Here is a 23,270-nt window from a genome sequence, read left to right on the forward strand (position 1 = left end):
CAGGGAACACACAGGTTATCACTGGGTACAGGGAACACACGGGTATCACCGGGTACAAGGAACACACAGGTTATTACTGTGTACAAGGAACATTTAGGTTATCACTGGGTACAGGGAACACACTGGTTATCACTGGGTACAGGGAACACAAGTTATCACTGGGTACAGGCAACACACAGGTTATCACTGGGTACAGGGAACACAGAGGTTAGCACTGGGTACAGGGAACACACTGGTTATCACTGGGTACAGGGAACACACAGGTTATCACTGGGTACAGGGAACACACAGGTTATTACTGTGTACAAGGAACATTTAGGTTATCACTGGGTACAGGGAACACACAGGGTATCACTGGGTACAGGGAACACACAGGTTATCACTGGGTACAGGCAACACACAGTGTATCACTGGGTACAGGGAACACACAGGTTATCACTGGGTACAGGGAACACACAGGGTATCACCGGTACAAGGAACACACTGGTTATCACTGGGTACAAGGAATACACGGTTATCACTGGGTACAAGGAACACACAGGTTATCACTGGGTACAGAGAACACACAGATTATCACTGGGTACAAGGAACACACAGGTTATCACTGGGTACAAGGAACACACAGGTTATTACTGTGTACAAGGAACATTTAGGTTATCACTGGGTACAGGGAACACACAGGGTATCACTGGGTACAGGGAACACACAGGTTATCACTGGGTACAGGGAACACACAGGTTATCACTGGGTACAGGGAACACACAGGTTATCACTGGGTACAGGGAACACACAGGGTATCACCGGGTACAAGGAACACATTGGTTATCACTGGGTACAAGGAACACACAGGTTATTACTGTGTACAAGGAACATTTAGGTTATCACTGGGTACAGGGAACACACAGGGTATCACTGGGTACAGGGAACACACAGGTTATCACTGGGTACAGGGAACACACAGGTTATTACTGTGTACAAGGAACATTTATGTTATCACTGGGTACAGGGAACACACAGGGTATCACTGGGTACAGGGAACACACAGGTTATCACTGGGTACAGGGAATACACGGTTATCACTGGGTACAAGGAACACACAGGTTATCACTGGGTACAGAGAACACACAGATTATCACTGGGTACAAGGAACACACAGGTTATCACTGGGTACAGGGAACACACAGGGTATCACTGGATACAGGGAACACACAGGGTATCACTGGGTACAAGGAGAGGCATACAATGAGTTAGAAGTATTTGACTAAAACAGTTATTATCATTACTTTCGTTAGAGTTTTAAATGATTTTGAGCTGATAACTTGTGTTGTTTTCATCTCAAATGAAAGAAATGGATCAAGCGCAAGATTTCAGTCACACAAACGCCTACTTATGAACTAGACTAAGCGTAAAAGAGCGTTTAATCTTATTTCTGATTACAGTGGTGACACAATTTGTGTCTTTCCTATTCCTTAATGAGCTAATTCGTATTTTTCCCAGTCACTGACCATAGCAATGACTCTGTTTATATTTAACCTTATCTCTAACCATACAGATTACTCAATATCTGCCTTTCCTCGTCTCAAACCATAGAGTTGGCTCAGTGTCTGTCTGCCATCGTATCTAACCATAGAGTTGACACAGTGCCGGTCTTTCCTCGTCTCAAACCATAGAGATGATTCAGTGCCTGTCTTTCCTCGTCTCTAACCATAGAGATGACTCAGTGTCTGTCTTTCGTCGTCTCTAGCCATAGCGATGACTCAGTGCATGTCTTTCGTCGTCTCTAGCCATAGCGATGACTCAGTGTCTGTCTTTCGTCGTCTCTAGCCATAGCGATGACTCAGTGCATGTCTTTCGTCGTCTCTAACCATATGATGACTCAGTGTCTGTCTTTCCTCGTCTCTAGCCATAAAGATGATTCGGTGTCTATTTTTTCTCGTCTCAAACCATAGGAATTACTCAATGTCTGTCTTTCCTCGTCTCTAGCTATAGAGATTGCTCAGAATCTGTCTTTCCTCATCTCTAGCCATAGAGATGACTCAGTGTCTGTCTTTCCTCATCTCTAGCCATAGAGATGACTCAGTGTCTGTCTTTCCTCGTCTCTAGCCATAGAGATGATTTAGTGTCTGTCTTTCCTCGTCTCTAGCCATAGAGATGATTTAGTGTCTGTCTTTCGTCGTCTTTAACAATGAGATCGCTCTATTCATATTTTCCTCATCTCTAACCACAGAGATGACGCATTGTCTGCTTCCTCTTCTGTCTGCCATAAAGATAATCCACTTTGTGTCCTTAATCGTGTCCATTGATCATAGATGTAACTTATTCTGTGTATTTCTCTGACTCTGGGAATAAAACTGACCCAGCTTTGGTGTCGTTTTCGATAATTTTATTTAAAACTTTAAAAGTTATGATACACACACAAAAATGAATCGCCGAGTTTTGGCTTGATTTTATGCCATTTTTGTATGAACACATGGTCACAGAAAGTTACAAGTATATATTCGTATCTACATATATACATTCCAGTACTACTATGTGTATCATTTAATATCAAATACACACGTACTCTCACGTGTCAGCGATACCATGGTAACCATGTGTGTCAAATTCTGTCATACCTATTTATTAACTATAGAATGACTTTTTTTTTACCTCGTGTCATACAAACTTGTTTGTTTTTTCTAACCAAACAAATTCTATTTTCCTCGGGATTGTTGATATAAGAACAACAAAATAATGATTAAATAAATAGTTGTGAACTTTTTATTGTTTAACCAATGGGATACGACTCCTGCGGAGGATTCTGAGTGAGGAGGCCACGTGACTTCCTCAAGGTGTATGTATAACTACACGGATGCTCAGTTCCATTACACTGTTGGGGTCGACCAGAGAAGCCACACTAACAAGATGAGAGAAATAGTTCACCTACAGGCCGGCCAATGTGGAAACCAGATCGGAGCTAAGGTTAGAACATTATTTCAGTTAGGAAATGTTTAACGATGGTAATACAGATTCACATGTTACTTTCACAATTTACCGGCGACGACGAACTGATGGGCGTCATAAATGAAATCATGTGATTTCCAACAAAATTATAAAAAATTACTTTAACATATTTGATAACAAACAAAAGAAAATTATAAGATTGTTGTTTTCTCTAAAGTTTTAAATGATTGATAATCACCATACATGAAACGAGAAGAAATATTTAAATTCAGTAGTAAACTTCGGTAGTGACGCAGCGCGTGTGAGTGATACTATTAATAACATACGTGTCATAGACTATATGTACATACATATCTACTTGAAGCCACGACCGGGCCGACCAGCTGCTACCACTGTTTCGGATATTTCGTTCAATTCAAACTCTTGAATATTTAGCTATGTAAAGACATTGTCACATTAAATGTTTGAATAGGAGATATTTTAAAAACTCGCACTACATTATCATATGGTTTGAATTAAAATGAAAATCTGAACATATGGCGTGTTTTTAGGAGTTCAGAGGTCACTCACACATTTACATATACGCAGTTGGCATAGAAACCTAGGAGATGTGCATTGTTAGTCATGCAGAGATTAGGCTGGAAGACTGCCAATGCTGGGGATGTTGGTAGCACATGTGTATCCCGGCTCGCATACTGCAGAGTGACGGACTTCCAGTCCAAATTTTATCAAACACGCCTTCCTCGGTTTAAACATAGATAAGTAGACAAATATGTACTTGTAAGTCAGTGATATGATCATGTTTATTTTCATAATAAACTATTTAGACACACAGAATCTCAAATCCAGACTTTTGTCTCAGTGATGCTAGATATTATAGTTTAATGCGCATGATTAAAAACAGTAAAATTCATCAAACAAATAATATAACGTAGCAATGATACCGCCATACTCAAGTGACAGAGCTTTTTATCACAAATCACAAAGAAAAAAAAAAACTCAGAATATCCAAGGATGACCCTGTTAAAACCTATCCGTGAATTACTGGTAAATCTCCATTATACGTACTTATGGTAAATTTCCATTATACAGCAACTTTCTCAAAGTGATACTAAAAATACCCATTGATAAATAAGCTTAAGACGTGTCCATGGAAGTTAATACCCGTATCCTCACGGTCTGAAAAATGCTGCTTGGTTTTAAAATGTTACTTCAGGTTCAGTTACAGGGTTAACAATACATAGTTTGGTCGTGGATTTCCTTCAGATAATAGCATTTCAATGTAGACAGTGGGACCTCGTTATCTGGAATGTGTATAATTCGGCGACCCCGTTTAATTCGAAGCTTTTCATTTGAACTCACTTAAATCGGACACTCGGTTACCTCGAAATTTTCCCACGGTTCCGAGGAGTTCGAGATAAAGAGGTTCGCCTATATCTACATAATCATGTCACTATATGCGTTTTTCCTTTATTTCTCTCAATACAAAAGTGACTTGTATCGTGGCTTAGAGCCTGTAATTGAATATTAGCCATGTTTATAATTATGTTTAGTCGAATATTTACATACAAAATTCTGTTTCACGTTCCACACCAAACCCCCAAGTAATTTTATTAGAGATAAAAGGATTGGTCGTGTCAGACATTCCTTTGTTTATCGGAGGATAAACAAGGTCATATTGTTCATGCCGTGCTCTTTGTTTTACGAAAGGCATTTGATATTTTTTTTTTCAAACAATTCCGTAAAGTCAAAAGACTTATGAAAGTGTCAAAAGAAACACCATACTCGCCGCCACGTCACTGGTTCAGAGACGACTACTGCCCAGTTTTCTTAACGCCTGGTTAGAGTTATAATTGGTTGTTCCTGAAAACAGTTTAATCTTAATTCGGAGCATTTTTTCTCATTTCACAGCTGTAGCATTGTTGTGACGTGTCTAATTAATGTATTTCCAATGCCAGTTTTGATTTGAAAGCCCTTTTTGTCAATGATACCAATTCAAATTTTTGACGAACTGCTGGTTAATGTTAAACGTTGAAGCGTTAAACAACTGGGGTCTGATGGAAATACCACAATGACCTGTTGACCTCTAGTCGTCAGTCTAAATGGTCTGCATATCATTATCACCTGCCTGTAGTGTCTATTTCCATAACACATAGACCTATAGTCTTTACAAGTTCTATAATATAAACAGTTTTAAAAACAGTATGTTGATTATTTACTTCTTTAAAACCAACATTTATACTTCAACTAAGGAGTATTTATCGTACAGTATCAAATCTATAGTTATCGATATTTATACAACTTATAGGAAATGTGTCATTTTCTTAAATTATTCATAATTAACATATTTAGAGCAAGTCTGAATCAGAAAACCATGGCAACTATATTCCTAATGCAGAATCTTCTGTTTTAGATCGCATCGCAAGTTCCACCAGAAAAAAGCACTTTAACAATATTCATGATATTTAACTTCAAAACTATCATAACCAACTTAATTATCTCTGCCATTACCAAAATTAACATTACAGAGCTGTCCTAGAACTTGATCAATCTACTACTGTCCTGATTTTGAATTGACCTTGTGTGACCTCTGTTACACTGACCTTATGTGACCTCTGTTACATTGACCTTGTGTGACCTCTGTTACAGTTCTGGGAGGTGATTTCTGATGAACACGGTATAGATCCTACTGGTTCCTACAATGGAGATAATGTCCTACAGTTAGAACGTATTGATGTCTACTTTAACGAGGCCTCAGGTAGGTTACAAACATTCTACAGATAGTAACAGGTTCCACTCTAATACAGTCCTTAGTGAGATCTTAATTATATCGGAACTTGTTTCAACTTCAATGTTTCTCATCGTTCTCACATTAAATTGTTCAATCCAGAAATTATCACTCGATATTGTAGATTTTTTTCAATAAGTAATTTGTTTTAACTGTAATGTTACTGTATTTATTTTGAATAACATAATGTGTATACTTTGCTTGCTGTCAACAAAAAGTCTTGTTTCATATTGCAGGAGGCAAATATGTTCCCCGAGCTGTCTTGGTTGATCTGGAGCCCGGAACCATGGACTCTGTCAGATCTGGTCCTTTTGGACAAATCTTCAGACCAGACAACTTTGTGTTCGGGCAGAGTGGTGCTGGAAACAATTGGGCTAAGGGACATTACACAGAAGGTGCTGAGCTCGTAGACTCTGTTCTTGATGTTGTGCGAAAGGAATCAGAAGGATGTGATTGTCTTCAGGGATTCCAGCTTACACATTCTCTTGGCGGTGGCACCGGCTCTGGCATGGGAACACTCCTCATCTCCAAAATCCGTGAAGAATACCCAGACAGGATCATGAACACCTTCTCAGTTGTACCATCACCAAAAGTAAGGGTTATCAATTGAATTAATTATATCATTATTATTTAATACTTTTTCATGACAACTTAGAGACAAAACAATAAAATGGATTAAAAAATAAAGTCGAAGCCCGTAATCTCGAAGTCGTATAACTCGAAGACCCATTTAAATCGAACACTCGGTTATCTCGAGTTCGAGATAAAGGAATTTGACTGTATGTGGAAATGTTAAAGGGAAAAAAAACGTGACATCAAAGAAAATATAAATACTTGTATTAAAATTGATAAACCTTATAAAGCATTTGAATGATAGATTTCAAAAGTAAGATGGCATTTGTTTACACAGGTGTCTGACAAAATTTGTGTTGGTTTTTTTCCACAGGTATCTGACACTGTTGTAGAACCATACAACGCTACACTTTCGGTCCATCAATTAGTAGAGAATACGGACGAGACATTCTGTATCGACAATGAGGCTCTTTATGATATTTGCTTCCGTACCCTCAAATTGACCACACCCACATACGGTGACTTGAACCATCTCGTCTCCGCCACCATGTCCGGAGTCACCACCTGTCTCCGATTCCCTGGTCAACTGAACGCCGATCTCCGTAAATTGGCTGTCAACATGGTTCCCTTCCCCCGTCTCCATTTCTTCATGCCTGGTTTCGCTCCTCTTACATCTCGTGGTAGCCAGCAGTACAGGGCTCTTACCGTTCCAGAACTGACCCAACAGATGTTCGATGCCAAGAACATGATGGCTGCCTGTGATCCTCGTCATGGACGTTATCTGACAGTGGCCACCATGTTCCGTGGACGTATGTCCATGAAGGAAGTTGATGAACAACTCTTACACGTACAGAATAAAAACAGTAGTTATTTCGTTGAATGGATCCCCAACAACGTGAAGACAGCTGTCTGTGATATCCCACCACGTGGTCTTAAGATGTCTGGTACCTTCATTGGTAACAGCACTGCCATCCAGGAGCTCTTCAAGCGTATTTCCGAGCAGTTCACCGCTATGTTCCGTCGTAAGGCTTTCTTGCATTGGTACACTGGTGAGGGTATGGACGAGATGGAGTTCACAGAGGCCGAATCCAACATGAACGACTTGGTGTCCGAGTACCAACAGTACCAGGATGCTACAGCGGACGAGGAGGGAGACTTCGAGGAGGAAGAAGAGGATCTTTTAGAATGAACGGGAAAATATAATTTAAATTCCTGAGGAAATAACCTATTATTGATTATAAACAAAACATTAAAATCGTAACGACTTTTTAAAATTTGTTAGTTTCTTTTTTGTGTTGAAGGTTTTCTCATACATTTGACACGTGGACTCTTATACTCTTCTTGTTCACCGACTAGCAGGAAATATACCAGCGACTACTACAGGCTCTCGAGTTACATTACTGTACGACAGACGGATACAGAGTAATAAGGAACTTAGACGGTGTAACACTTACCTACCACTAGTACATTACAAGTGTCACGTGACATTGTCTGCATCAACAGAGTCATTGTTACATACAGTCGAACCTTGTTATAAGCATTTCGTTGGTCCCTGCCTAACTTTACATTAAAAGTACTAATTATAGATACAAACAACACACAATAATCCTGTACATGTGTAATATTGACGAGGAATATGTATTGGAAGTTGATCGATGTGTTACTTTTATGTGGTTTTACGTTCTCGTGATAACGAGGGTTATAAAAGGACAGGCGTCAAGAGAGGCTCCAAGTTTGAGGAAAATAAAAAAAAATATTCACAGAAAAGAACAGACGGGACAGAAAGGAAATGATCAAGCATTGTAATCGATAGCAGGTCTATTTAGTGTCTCCATTGTACTCCTATATATATGTAAGATCTGTGGATGACTTTTGTTTTGCACACCTTGTAAACACTCCTTGTATCATTCAAACAACATGCGTCCAACAGGAAGTTGTTCACAAATCTATTTACGTGACCGACATTGCTGTGATTTTGTACTGTCTTGTATACATGGCCAGCACTCCAGAAAAATTGCAGCTTTGTGAAGTACAAAACATTTTAAAACCTTTTATTACATAAAAGCTGTAGATTTTGATGTTAAGAGAAATCGGATATGATAGTTTAAAGATTGTCAACTTTGCTTTGAAAGTCCTTTTTAAAATGGCAACAATTTACATTTTGTACTAACGACTGATTAAATATAACCAAGCTTTGAGCAACTGGCACCCAACCTTTATCATTCGTAAACACTGAAGATGGTATACTGTGAGAAAAAGCTTCTCTCTAACATCGACGCTTGTTGTTACCATACAGAAACACCACTGCAATAACCAATCTACAGGCAAGTCTCTGTACTCATTGAATATCTATGGGACTCGTGTCATTTCCAGAAATTCTCACTTTCTAAATTTGGAAAAATGAATTGTAGATTTACATTTACAATTTTACCATACATAGACTTTCAAGTTAACCATACATGGACTTTCCAGTTAACCATACATGGACTTTCAAGTTTACCATACATAGACTTTCAAGTTAACCATACACAGACTTTCAAGTTAACCATACATTGATTTTCAAGTTTACCATACATTGACTTTCAAGGTTACCATACACGGACTTTCAAATCAACCATAAATAGATTTCAAGCTTACCATACACATATTTTCAAGTTAACCATACATAGACTTTCAAGTTAACCATACACAGACTTTCAAGTTTACCATACATAGACTTTCAATTTTACCATACAGAGACACTAATGTTACCAAACAGAGACACAAATGTTACCATACATAGACACAAATGTAACCATACAGAGACATTAGTGTTACCATACAGAGACACAAATGTTACCATACAGAGAGACTAATGTTTATCATACGGGGACACAATGCTACCATACAGAGACACAAATGTAACCATACAGAGACATTAGTGTTACCATACAGAGACACAAATGTAACCATACAGAGACATTAGTGTTACCATACAGAGACACAAATGTAACCATACAGAGACATTAGTGTTACCATACAGAGACACAAATGTTACCATACAGAGACACTAATGTCACCATACAGAGACTCAAACGTTATCATACAGAGATACATATGTTACCATACAGAGACACACATGTTGCCATACAGAGACATTAGTGTTACCATACAGAGACACAAATGTAACCATACAGAGACATTAGTGTTACCATACAGAGACACACATGTTGCCATACAGAGACACTAATGTCACCATACAGAGACACAAATCTTACCATACAGAAACACTAATGTCACCACACAGAGACACAAACGTTACTATAGAGACACACTTGTGTTACCATAAATAGACAATAAATTTGTTTGCCATGGAGTCGAGAGCCTAACCGTATCACCTGAATGTTTGTATACTGCTATCTATCTTAGTCATATGTCACAGACACACTACAAAGTTTCCCGTGTATCTATCTTATTCTACCTTTTTGTGTGCTAAAAATAGTTGTCAAGTCATGTCTTTATATAGGTACATTACACATACATCTTAACATAATATATATAATAACACAGACTGTCTCAACGTCAACCGAGAGGATAAAGTTCAAAATCGATACTTATGTCTGAGTCACACTGTAATCCATATCGATCCACAGAAATTCTAGCTCAGCAACAGTATCCCAGGTCAACTGGTACAAAGGTCACAACAACTCAAGTCTACAGCCTTTTTCATTTTTATTTTTATCTTAAAGGGTTCTATCTTAGAAAGAAATGAATATAATAGTTTCTCCTTTAAGGGTTCCTCTAAGTTATATACATAAAGTAATTCCTTCTACAAGTCACTGTGAAATTTAGACACTGTCAATGTGATGTACCAAAAATATCGGAAAAGATCCTCCTGAAATTAATTACAGGTATTACAACGTCTCTATATGACTGGATTGTATAAACACTGTGATGATAAAATACCGAGGACCTACACATTGGTAAGCTACCCATACCAATGATTGTCTCTTTTCGAGTTATCTCCCCCTATACCACAAACGACGTGCTTGTGCTACACACTCTGTTATAGCTGATAGAGTACCGGGTAATTCTGATCCCTTATATCACCACAGTAGTGTTTTATTTCCTGTTAACTACTTTCAAAGTCATTTCAGTTAAGACAAAAATGGTTACAATTATGTGGTGAGTCAGGTATTATACACTATATTTGATATTACAACAGAGAGAACATTTGATTTTTGATGAATTCCATATGTTACCATGATTATTCTTACTTGTATTATTTGATCGTCCTAGATGAGGTCATTCTATCGACCGTTTTTGTATAGCAGGTATGACAGCCGGTCATTACGGCTCGTCTGTTTAATAAGTTTGATGGTATCTCCACGCTAACTGAACAGAATGACAACAAAAGTCACCTGTCTAACACGAACGAGCACGAGACACGTGTTTAACACGAACGATCACGAGACACGTGTTTAATACGAACGAGCACGAGACACGTGTCTAACACAAACCAGCACGAGACACATGTCTAACACAAATTATCATGAGGCACGTGTCTAACACAAACAAGCATCAGACACGAGTCTTATTAAAACGGTGAACCATCAATGGTACGAGTCTGATGAATCTGTAGCAAGGTGTCTGTGATAAGCGTCTGATGAATCTGGTAAGGTGTCAGTGATAAGCGTCTGATGAATCTGTGGTAAGGTGTCAGTGATAAGCGTCTGATGAATCTGTGGTAAGGTGTCAGTGATAAGCGTCTGATGAATCTGGTAAGGTGTCAGTGATAAGCGTCTTATGAATCTGTGGTAAGGTGTCAGTGATAAGCGTCTTATGGATCTGTGGTAATGTGTCAGTGATAAGCGTCTGATGAATCTGTGGTAAGATGTCAGTGATAAGCGTCTGATGAATCTGGTAAGGTGTCAGTGATAAGCGTCTTATGAATCTGTGGTAAGGTGTCAGTGATAAGCGTCTTATGGATCTGTGGTAATGTGTCAGTGATAAGCGTCTGATGAATCTGTGGTAAGATGTCAGTGATAAGCGTCTGATGAATCTGTGGTAAGGTGTCAGTGATAAGCGTCTTATGAATCTGGTAAGGTGTCAGTGATAAGCGTCCTATGAATCTGTGGTAAGGTGTCAGTGATAAGCGTCTTATGGATCTGTGGTAATGTGTCAGTGATAAGCGTCTGATGAATCTGTGGTAAGATGTCAGTTATAAGCGTCTGATGAATCTGTGGTAAGGTGTCAGTGATAAGCGTCTGATGAATCTGGTAAGGTGTCAGTGATAAGCGTCTTATGAATCTGTGGTAAGGTGTCAGTGATAAGCGTCTTATGGATCTGTGGTAATGTGTCAGTGATAAGCGTCTGATGAATCTGTGGTAAGATGTCAGTGATAAGCGTCTGATGAATCTGTGGTAATGTGTCAGTGATAAGCGTCTTATGAATCTGGTAAGGTGTCAGTGATAAGCGTCTGATGAATCTGGTAAGGTGTCAGTGATAAGCGTCTTATGAATCTGGTAAGGTGTCAGTGATAAGCGTCTGATGAATCTGTGGTAAGGTGTCAGTGATAAGCGTCTTATGAATCTGGTAAGGTGTCAGTGATAAGCGTCTTATGAATCTGTGGTAATGTGTCAGTGATAAGCGTCTTATGAATCTGGTAAGGTGTCAGTGATAAGCGTCTTATGAATCTGTGGTAAGGTGTCAGTGATAAGCGTCTGATGAATCTGTGGTAAGGTGTCAGTGATAAGCGTCTTATGAATCTGTGGTAAGGTGTCAGTAGTACGAGTGTGAAGGTTCCATGGTGGGTTGAGTCATTGAGTTGGAAGGATATGTGGAGGCGTGAGTCATTGAGTTTGATGAAGGATATGTGGATGGGTGAGACATTGAGTTTGAAGGATATGTGGAGTCGTGAGTCATTGAGTTTGATGAAGGATATGTGGATGGGTGAGACATTGAGTTGGAAGGATATGTGGAGTCGTGGGTCATTGAGTTTGATGAAGGATATGTGGATGGGTGAGACATTGAGTTGAAAGGATATGTGGAGTCGTGAGTCATTGAGTTGGAAGGATATGTGGAGGCGTGAGTCATTGAGTTTGATGAAGGATATGTGGAGGGGTGAGACATTGAGTTTGAAGGATTTGTGGCAGGGTGAGACATTGAGTTGGAAGGATATGTGAGGGGGTGAGTAATTGAGTTTGAAGGACATGTGGAGGGTTGAGTCAACTCTATGAGTTTGATTATCTTTGATGTACGAGTGTTTCTTGAGTTATACATTGTGACCAGGTCGATAATACATGCAGACGCACACATCTCGTGCTAGACACAAGACGTCATACTATGTATGCATCAATATCGATCCGATTGCAGTCATCAACGATTTGATACCATCACTGTGTGTGTGAAGATGTCTTTAAGTACTGACGATATATAAAACTTATCTAAAACATTAACATTTTTATAATCCATTTTCTCCTCTCACCTCGCCCCTCCATCGTCCTCCCCACCCAGCCATAAAAACAAACGACCTTTATTTCAGTGAGCGTTGTAGCAGTAGCAATGCTAAGCCCCTATAGCTATGACGATGATATGATTCTCTATACACAAACAGTAATTACGATACATAGGGTAAACATCAGTACACTTCAATGGCTTGAAATCCGTCACACAACCAAACCTACACATGTATGAAAAAGTGTGTTAGAATGCAGTAACCGTAACTCTGTCATGACAACAACCGATGAATTTAGCACCTCGTGAATAATTAATTGTAAATACTTGTTTAATGAGTTCTGTAACAGACTCTAATCTCATCCTAGATACTTAAGTATACAAACAAGTAAATGATAAGTATAACATGCTTACACCATAGCAACAAACTGATTTTTGTACGAAAAATATCATTTCAGAAACAATTATAATAGTTACCAGGACAGCATAGTGAAATAAATGTATTTTTGTAAACGATATCGATGATGCGGTACAATTTTGATGTTTTGTTTGTGTAAATTTAAGAGAAAATAGGGCTGTTTTCGTAACCAGCCAATCATACGCCGGCGTTACTGCGGATGAGCGTGAAAGAGTAAAACTTCCATCCTTCTGCCTGTATAAATACCTCCCGCCATATTAACTGAATTTTACCAACAGGCAAGGTTGTATCACCACAAAGTACTACACAATGAGGGAAATAGTTCATGTACAGGCTGGTCAGTGTGGGAACCAAATCGGTGCTAAGGTGAGACAACTTTCATCTGGCATCTATGTTCTAAACATGTCATTATTATAATTACAGTATAACGAAGGGGGACCTTCGGTGTAGCCGCCGAGGAATAACTGGTCCAGATAAATGGGAATACACACGACGTATAAATTATCTCGTTGTGTTTTTTGTCTTACTCGGATAAAATGACAATAGTTTGGTGCAGGTTTTATATGAAGTTGTGTATGTGTGACCAAACTACACGTGGTGGGGTTGCGTGCAAAACGGTTACAGCGCGCGGCGTCCATCTGGACATAATTTGGGTAAAAATCACGCGGTGCTCGCTTTTTTTCCGGGTTTAAGACTTTCAGTTACATGTTACATTACTACCGTTTTTGTTTTGGATGTATACAGTCTTTGTCAACTCGGCTCCACAAATATGACTTCTGCATGTTTGAAATTTCGTGTGCCCATTGGCGCCCCTCACACATCATACGATACTTCCACTAAACTTCCTGTAGGCGTATACGTGTGTACCGTCGGCAAGCTTATGTATTTTCTGGGTAAAACGTCCTTATGGAGCGATTATCATAGATAGACTTTCCTGTCAATGTCCGAGAACTTTAATTTTGTGACCTACAGTCAAATTTAATTTGCAAGGCACTACTTTTTTCAGCGAGGGTCTTAGTCATTGGGCGGCAGCTGTGCGCCGCATGAATCAGTAGGGATATTCCGCGCCTATACGTTATGATGGAGCACATGTGTGTGAATGAATGTGTATAGTAATCATCCCTAGAGCTATCCTTTGTCACGAGATTTTAACTACCGTAACTGCCCTAATCGTAGGCCAGGTCATGTGCTGGTACCAGCCGGCGGATTTTAAATTACTCGTGTGCTATTAATGTTAGTACTGTATTTTACATAAAAATACCGACCTCACTGTTTTAGATATGTTTATTCTCGGGTGGTTTGGTTGGTAAAGTTTAGAAATATGTGTTCAAGTAATTTTTCAAATGTATAACACAGTTTGCTATAAACGCTGCCAATTAAATAGGTGGACATGTATTCTTGGTTTCCCCACGTGGTCTGAAATCCATTGATAAGTAAACCGAACAACCGAAAATATGTTCCATAGTTCTGTGGTTGTGGACAGCATAGCTGTTGTATCCCCTCATTATCATTGGTTTTGAGGCAACACGTACCTGACTGCTGGTGAGGGGCCATATTTAGGTCACACACACTGTTAAGGGGCTCCATTTAAATGCTTGACTGCGTGATCTTGTAGGTCAACGGCTGTTTCTACAAACTAGCGCCGTATGTGTGGTGTTCTGTTGTACCAGGGACGTCCCTGGTTGTACGATACAAAATTACCACTTACGAAAAATTATACTTTCAACATAAAATTATCACACACCTGAACATGCCTTTGCGTTTTATGGTTGATGTACTTTATGTGACCAGACAGACCTGTTTTCGGTATATATGTTTATATTCATGTTTGTATGTTTATGTCATACAGTTAAGTTTGATTGCATCTATATGAAATGGTTCTTGATTAATGCAAAATTTATCAATTAAAGTGATAACATATCTATGACAAGTATTTAGTTTTTAAAACTTTCTCATGGGGTATGTCGGTGTACCGATACATGTTAATCATTCAAATTTCAGTTCTGGGAGGTTATTTCTGATGAGCATGGAATTGACCCCACCGGTACATACCACGGAGATTCTGACCTTCAGTTAGAGAGGATCAACGTGTACTACAATGAAGCCACAGGTTAGTTGTATAATCAAATGCAGTCAATACTATTTTCATTTCCAAATGTTTGTAAAGTGAGAATCGCGAGGTTTTACTTCAAGTACCTGAGTATTGTCGTAAGCGGTATTACCAAACGATTAAAATTTACCATTAGTGAGAGCTATTGTGTCGACGTGTTTAAATAGTACCTCATTGTTGTGTTACATACGATGTGTTCATAATGCACCTACACCTAAGTCAACTGAAATACAGACTACACTGTTGCGAACGTGTTCTACTAATAGTCATGTAATATTGATTTCTGTCGGGCTGGGCTTCCTTACCACTGTAGAGAATGCTGCTTCAAAACTATATATTCAAATACCACATCCCTGCAGCCTGCGGACGTACTGCATCAGTATCATTATGATTTGTGTCAGTGTTGCCCCCTGTAATTCCTACACAAGACCTAGACATTTGTGTCTGTGTTGTCCCCTGTAATTCCTACACAAGACCTAGACATTTGTGTCTGTGTTGTCCCCTGTAATTCCTACACAAGACCTAGACATTTGTGTCTGTGTTGTCCCCTGTAATTCCTACACAAGACCTAGAACATTAGTGTCTGTGTTGTCCCCTGTTATTCCTACACAAGACCTAGACATTTGTGTCTGTGTTGTCCCCTGTAATTCCTACACAAGACCTAGACATTCCTACACAAGACCTAGACATTATGTCTGTGTTGTCCCCTGTAATTCCTACACAAGACCTAGACATTTGTGTCTGTGTTGTCCCATGTAATTCCTACACAAGACCTAGACATTTGTGTCTGTGTTGTCCCCTGTAATTCCTACACAAGACCTAGACATTTGTGTCTGTGTTGTCCCCTGTAATTCCTACACAAGACCTAGACATTTGTGTCTGTGTTGTCCCCTGTAATTCCTACACAAGACCTAGACATTTGTGTCAATGTTGTCCCCTGTAATTCCTACACAAGACCTAGACATTTGTGTCTGTGTTGTCCCCTGTAATTCCTACACAAGACCTAGACATTTGTGTCTGTGTTGCCTACACCCTAGACATTTGTGTAATTCCTACACAAGACCTAGACATTTGTGTCAATGTTGTCCCCTGTAATTCCTACACAAGACCTAGACATTTGTGTCTGTGTTGTCCCCTGTAATTCCTACACAAGACCTAGACATTTGTGTCTGTATTGTCCCCTGTAATCCCTACACAAGACCAAGACATTTGTGTCTGTGTTGTCCCCTGTAATTCCTACACAAGAACAAGACATTTGTGTCTGTGGTGCCCCCTGTAATTCCTACACAAGACCTAGACATTTGTGTCTGTGTTGTCCCCTGTAATTCCTACACAAGACCTAGACATTAGTGTCTGTGTTGTCCCCTGTAATTCCTACACAAGACCTAGACATTTGCGTCTATGTTGTTCCCTGTTATTCCTGCAAAAGACACTTATTTAGACCGAAGTGTGATGTCAAAGCAATATTATAATTCACCATTTGTATTTTTCTCATTTTTAGGAGGCAAATATGTTCCCCGAGCTGTCTTGGTTGATCTGGAGCCCGGAACCATGGACTCCGTCAGATCTGGTCCCTTTGGACAAATCTTCAGACCAGACAACTTTGTGTTCGGACAGAGCGGTGCTGGAAACAACTGGGCTAAGGGACATTACACAGAAGGTGCTGAACTTGTAGACTCTGTTCTTGATGTAGTTCGTAAAGAATCAGAGAGCTGTGATTGTCTTCAGGGATTCCAGCTTACACATTCTCTTGGTGGCGGTACCGGCTCTGGCATGGGAACACTCCTCATCTCCAAAATCCGTGAAGAATACCCCGACAGGATCATGAACTCCTTCTCTGTTGTACCATCACCCAAGGTAAGTTAATGTCCAGTGTGAGGAACAGAATGACTATTGAAAAACAAAAGTAGTTCTTATAACACAACCAGTAAAAGATTAGAGTGTGACGTTACGATGACTTCACGGGCACCTTAAAGTTCTTATAACACAACCAGTATAAAATCAGAGTGTGGCGTTTCCATGACTTCAAGGTCACCTTTTAGTTATTATAACACAACCAGTGGAAGATTAGAGTGTGACGTTTCCATGACTACACGGACCTGTCTATTAAATCCATCTGTTGTATAAAGGCCTCTTTTCTGGTTCTTTATATAATGTAATTCATGGTAATTGAACCTCTATATAAAGGCTACCTGTGTATAAAGGCCTCTTTTCTAGTTCTTTATATAATGTAATTCATGGTAATTGAACCTCTATATAAAGGCCACCTTTATATATAGGCCTTTTTTCTCTGCTCCCTTGAATGGCCTCTATAGACAAGTTCGTCTGTACAGTCAATTTATCAATTTAGTATTCAGATATATACATACGTAGAATAAGACATTTTGAATTTTAAATCGTATTCTCTGCTTTCATAACTCTCCAAAAAACAGTTGAGATTCTCAACACAGTAAAATCTATACTTACTTTCTAGCTGATTAGAGATAGGTTCCGAGCCGAGGAATGATGTATAGTGGTGTTTTTATTGACAAGGTTGTTCCTGATTCTGATACACAGAATTTGCGTCTCATGTAGACTTAGAACTGGCAAACATTTATACTCTTTCCTCGTAGTACAATTTAACAGTTCAAACCGTTATTTTGTTTTATAGATACAAGTCCCTTTTACTGTTTATTTTCGTCAAAACACATCATTGTTATTCCTTGTTGGATACTCTACCTGATAAAAAAAACATAACAATGTTAATTGCGGTCCGCTATTTTGACCAATTAGAAATTTAGATATAACCATCATATATACCGTGTTTATTTCAATCTTTCAAAAATATCCTGAAACCTGTTGATAACGGTATTTGCAGCTATCTGACAAATGGTGAACTTTTGAGCTATAAATTCCATTTTGGTGGAAAATAAACAGTTTGTTTAGAAACAAAAAAAATTAATGTAAACTTGTTTTTGTATGAACTTAGTGAACCAAAATCTGATCTTTCTATTTTATTACAGGAGCGTGGCAGAGTAGTAAGGCATTAAACTCGTGTTATATACCAACCATTTAGGATAAAACACGTTCCTTAATCTTTCTTAATACAATATAAAATATGCAGTTTTCTACACATTACATAACAACGTTCAGAGTTATTTTTGGTGTCTTTTGAACAGGTATCAGACACCGTGGTTGAGCCATACAACGCCACCCTTTCCGTCCATCAACTTGTTGAGAACACTGATGAGACTTTCTGTATCGACAACGAGGCTCTCTACGACATCTGCTTCCGTACCCTCAAGCTGACCACACCCACATATGGTGACTTGAACCATCTCGTTTCTGCCACCATGTCCGGAGTCACCACCTGTCTCCGATTCCCTGGTCAACTGAATGCCGATCTCCGTAAATTGGCTGTCAACATGGTTCCCTTCCCCCGTCTCCATTTCTTCATGCCTGGTTTCGCTCCTCTTACATCTCGTGGTAGCCAGCAGTACAGGGCTCTTACCGTCCCAGAACTGACCCAACAGATGTTCGATGCCAAGAACATGATGGCTGCCTGTGATCCTCGTCACGGACGTTATCTGACCGTCGCCGCTATATTCCGTGGACGTATGTCTATGAAGGAAGTTGATGAACAGCTCCTGAACGTCCAGAACAAGAACAGCAGTTACTTTGTTGAATGGATTCCCAACAACGTGAAGACCGCTGTCTGTGACATCCCACCACGTGGCCTGAAGATGTCTGCTACCTTCATTGGTAACAGCACCGCCATCCAGGAGCTCTTCAAGCGTATCTCCGAGCAGTTCACCGCTATGTTCCGTCGTAAGGCTTTCTTGCATTGGTACACTGGTGAGGGTATGGACGAGATGGAGTTCACAGAGGCCGAATCCAACATGAACGACTTGGTGTCCGAGTACCAACAGTACCAGGATGCCACCGCTGATGAGGAGGGAGAGTTTGAAGAGGACGACATTGAACAAGAGGACGATTGAAATATTCTTCCTATTGATGAATACAAACTGTCGTTTAACGAACTGACCAAAGATGTACGTTCATGATGTGGTAAATGAAAATAAATTATTCTTTCTCTCTTTCACTTCATCAGTGATGACTCCAATTTCACATGTGCAATATATTTCGATGAAAAGGTATTGAAGTGCTAGAAGGCGCCACCATTAAGTATGGAATCATTCTGTTAACTATCGTTTCTCAGCCTGACCTACTTTCTGTGATAACAACAAAATAAAGACTTAGTGCCTTCTGTATAAAGTGTGCCTTGTAATTCTACTTTTAATCTACAACGTACATTGTGTAAATAGAAGCTACATGATCCATGGTAGTATATGGTGTTTCTTTCACTCGGTAATATGTTTTTTTAATGCGAGCTTTAGAGAAATAACGCGCGAAAGTGAAAGAAATGCCACATAACAACCACAAGTTCTACAACGTTAAAAAGAACTATTCCGGAGTTGAACTGACCAAACCCTTGTCTACGTGTTTTTTTGTTTTTTTGTTTTTTTTTTTTTGCTTACACGTCATCAGCTGGGGCGTAATCACATTAGTTCGGTAAAATGTTGCTAATTAAAATGTAAATTCTGACAATTTCAGAAATACTTAGAAATACCTTAACTCATCGCAAATTCTGTCTAGAAATAAATCGGCTTCTAAGTCTAAAAGGATATAAAGTAAAAAAAATCAAATTATTACAAGAACAATCCTGGGCTACATATTGCGTGTTCTAATTTCCGTTTAATGGCTTTGTTCTACATATAGTTCCCGTGATCAGGAGATATTAGCGGTCTAGAGAATAGTGTAGAGGTCCGGAGACTATCGGTATAGAGAATGGTGTATAGGTCCAGAGACCACCGGTCTAGAGAATGGTGTATAAGTCCAGAGATTACCGGTATAGAGAATGGTGTATAGGTCCAGAGACAACCGGTCTAGAAAATGGTGTACAGGTCCAGAGACTTCCGGTCTAGAGAATGGTGTTTAAGTCCAGAGACTTCCGGTATAGAGAATGGTGTATAGGTCCAGAGACTACCGGTCTAGAGAATGATGTATAGGTCCAGTGATTATCGGTCCTGAGAATGGTGTATAGGTCCAGAGACTATCGGCCTAGAGAATGGTATATAGGTCCAGAGACTACCGGTCTAGAGAATGGTGTATAGGTCCAGAGACTATCGGTCTACAGAATGGTGTATAGGTCCAGAGACTACCGGTCTAGAGAATGGTGTTTAGGTCCAGAGATTACAGGTCTAGAGAAAGGTGTATAGGTCTAGAGACTACCGGTCTACAGAATGGTGTAAAGGTCCAGAGACTACCAGTCTAAAGAATGATGTATAGGTCTAGAGACTACCGGTCTAGAGAATGGTGTAAAGGTCCAGAGACTACCAGTCTAAAGAATGGTGTATAGGTCCAGAGACTTCCGGTCTAGAGAATGGTGTAAAGGTCCAGAGACTACCAGTCTAAAGAATGGTGTATAGGTCCAGAGACTTCCGGTCTAGAGAATGGTGTATAGGTCCAGAGACTATCGGTCTAGAGAATGGTATATAGGTCCAGAGATTATCGGTATAGAGAATAGTGTATAGGTCCAGAGACTATCGGTATAGAAAATGGTGTATAGGTCCAGAGACTATCGGTATAAAGAATGGTGTATAGGTCCAGATTCTACCGGTCTAGAGAATGGTGTATAGGTCCAGAGATTATCGGTATAGAGAATAGTGTATAGGTCCAGAGACTATCGGTATAGAGAATAGTGTATAGGTCCAGAGACTATCGGTATAGAGAATGGTGCACAGGTCCAGAGACTATCGGTATAGAGAATGGTATATAGGTCCAGAGACTATCGGTCTAGAGAATGGTATATAGGTCCAGAGACTATCGGTCTAGAGAATGGTATATAGGTCCAGAGACTATCGGTCTAGAGAATGGTGTATAGGTCCAGAGACTATCGGTATAAAGAATGGTATATAGGTCCAGAGACTATCGGTCTAGAGAATGGTATATAGGTCCAGAGACTATCGGTCTAGAGAATGGTATATAGTTCCAGAGACTATCGGTATAGAAAATGGTATATAGGTCCAGAGACTATCGGTATAGAGAATAGTGTATAGGTCCAGAGACTACCGGTCTAGAGAATGGTATATAGGTCCAGAGACTATCGGTCTAGAGAATGGTATATAGTTCCAGAGACTATCGGTATAGAGAATAGTGTATAGGTCCAGAGACTATCGGTATAGAGAATGGTGCACAGGTCCAGAGACTATCGGTATAGAAAATGGTATATAGGTCCAGAGACTATCGGTATAGAGAATGGTGTATAGGTCCAGAGACTATCGGTCTACAGAATGGTGTATAGGTCCAGAGACTACCGGTCTAGAGAATGGTGTTTAGGTCCAGAGATTACAGGTCTAGAGAAAGGTGTATAGGTCTAGAGACTACCGGTCTACAGAATGGTGTAAAGGTCCAGAGACTACCAGTCTAAAGAATGATGTATAGGTCCAGAGACTATCGGTCTAGAGAATGGTATATAGTTCCAGAGACTATCGGTATAGAAAATGGTATATAGGTCCAGAGACTATCGGTCTAGAGAATGGTGTATAGGTCCAGAGACTATCGGTCTAGAGAATGGTGTATAGGTCCAGAGACTATCGGTATAGAGAATGGTGTATAGGTCCAGAGATTATTGGTATAGAGAATGGTGTATAGGTCCAGAGACTATCGAGAGATTATAGAGAATGGTGTATCCAGAGACTAGGTCCAGAGACTATCGGTCTAGAGAATGGTGTATAGGTCCAGAGATTATTGGTATAGAGAATAGTGTATAGGTCCAGAGACTATCGGTATAGAAAATGGTGTATAGGTCCAGAGACTATCGGTCTAGAGAATGGTATATAGGTCCAGAGACTATCGGTATAGAGAATGGTGTATAGGTCCAGAGACTATCGGTATAGAGAATGGTGTATAGGTCCAGAGACTATCGGTATAGAGAATGGTATACAGGTCCAGAGACTATCGGTCTAGAGAATGGTGTATAGGTCCAGAGACTATCGGTATAGAGAATGGTGTATAGGTCCAGAGACTATCGGTATAGAGAATGGTGTATAGGTCCAGAGACTATCGGTCTAGAGAATGGTGTATAGGTCCAGAGATTATTGGTATAGAAAATGGTATATAGGTCCAGAGACTATCGGTATAGAGAATGGTGTATAGGTCCAGAGACTATCGGTATAGAGAATGGTGTATAGGTCCAGAGACTATCGGTCTAGAGAATGGTGTATAGGTCCAGAGATTATTGGTATAGAGAATGGTGTATAGGTCCAGAGACTATCGGTATAGAAAATGGTGTATAGGTCCAGAGACTATCGGTATAGAGAATGGTGCACAGGTCCAGAGACTATCGGTATAGAGAATGGTATATAGGTCCAGAGACTATCGGTATAGAGAATGGTGTATAGGTCCAGAGACTATCGGTATAGAGAATGGTGTATAGGTCCAGAGACTATCGGTATAGAAAATGGTATATAGGTCCAGAGACTATCGGTCTAGAGAATGATGTATAGGTCCAGAGTAAAGTTCCTTTTTTATTATTTTTATTATGCGTTTTCAAATCAATTTAGAGTTATGAAATAAGTGACAGGAAACGCAAACATTGACGTGACCGATTTAGGCGGGAAACCATTTTTCTTACAGATGTAAGTGTTTTGTGCGCATGCGTTATCATATATGACGCCAAAATGTACATATCCAGAGTACTTTCAGAATATTTTGTTGTCATGGTGGTATTGACAGTAGGAATTGGGCAACAGGCAGAGCCTATGAAAGCCCTCTCCTTACAGTGCATAAGCAAGTATACAGACACATCAATCAAAATTAGAGATAACAGATAATAATAATATTAGGAATAAGAATGTAGAAGATAGATTCAAATGGATGATTATATAACCGAAATGCAAAAAAGGCATCACCATCGTTTGTATTATAGGGTTCCAGAACAGTAACATAAACTAAAAAATACA

The 23,270-nt window shown here is 39.6% G+C and overlaps 2 protein-coding genes across 2 annotated transcripts; both read left to right on the forward strand.

Moving 5' to 3' along the window:
* The first annotated feature begins 2,851 nt into the window (after nucleotides 1–2,851).
* LOC132552055 (tubulin beta chain-like) lies at nucleotides 2,852–7,578 on the forward strand. Its single transcript, XM_060216195.1, has 4 exons — nucleotides 2,852–2,961; nucleotides 5,593–5,701; nucleotides 5,968–6,323; nucleotides 6,678–7,578. The coding sequence occupies exons 1-4, from the start codon at nucleotides 2,905–2,907 to the stop codon at nucleotides 7,491–7,493; spliced, it is 1,338 nt and encodes a 445-aa protein (XP_060072178.1). The 5' UTR covers nucleotides 2,852–2,904; the 3' UTR covers nucleotides 7,494–7,578.
* Nucleotides 7,579–13,365: 5,787 nt separating this feature from the next.
* On the forward strand, nucleotides 13,366–19,521 carry LOC132552058 (tubulin beta-4B chain-like). The gene is made up of 4 exons (XM_060216198.1): nucleotides 13,366–13,523; nucleotides 15,159–15,267; nucleotides 16,769–17,124; nucleotides 18,426–19,521. The coding sequence occupies exons 1-4, from the start codon at nucleotides 13,467–13,469 to the stop codon at nucleotides 19,242–19,244; spliced, it is 1,341 nt and encodes a 446-aa protein (XP_060072181.1). The 5' UTR covers nucleotides 13,366–13,466; the 3' UTR covers nucleotides 19,245–19,521.
* Nucleotides 19,522–23,270: the final 3,749 nt, after the last annotated feature.

This window comes from Ylistrum balloti, unplaced genomic scaffold, assembly GCF_031769215.1.
Source record: "Ylistrum balloti isolate Yb309-2 unplaced genomic scaffold, AGI_CSIRO_Ybal_v1 Utg370234, whole genome shotgun sequence".
In the NCBI taxonomy this organism is placed as follows: Eukaryota; Metazoa; Mollusca; class Bivalvia; order Pectinida; family Pectinidae; genus Ylistrum; species Ylistrum balloti.

Bases quoted from the DNA above. Each gene is read 5' to 3' on its own strand.
- LOC132552058 (XM_060216198.1), top strand. From the start codon at position 13,467: ATGAGGGAAATAGTTCATGTACAGGCTGGTCAGTGTGGGAACCAAATC. The intron at 15,268-16,768 runs GTTAGTTGTATA...TCTCATTTTTAG, and splicing joins GTACTACAATGAAGCCACAG to GAGGCAAATATGTTCCCCGA. The intron at 17,125-18,425 runs GTAAGTTAATGT...TCTTTTGAACAG, and splicing joins CTGTTGTACCATCACCCAAG to GTATCAGACACCGTGGTTGA.
- LOC132552055 (XM_060216195.1), top strand. From the start codon at position 2,905: ATGAGAGAAATAGTTCACCTACAGGCCGGCCAATGTGGAAACCAGATC. The intron at 2,962-5,592 runs GTTAGAACATTA...CCTCTGTTACAG, and splicing joins GAAACCAGATCGGAGCTAAG to TTCTGGGAGGTGATTTCTGA. The intron at 6,324-6,677 runs GTAAGGGTTATC...TTTTTTCCACAG, and splicing joins CAGTTGTACCATCACCAAAA to GTATCTGACACTGTTGTAGA.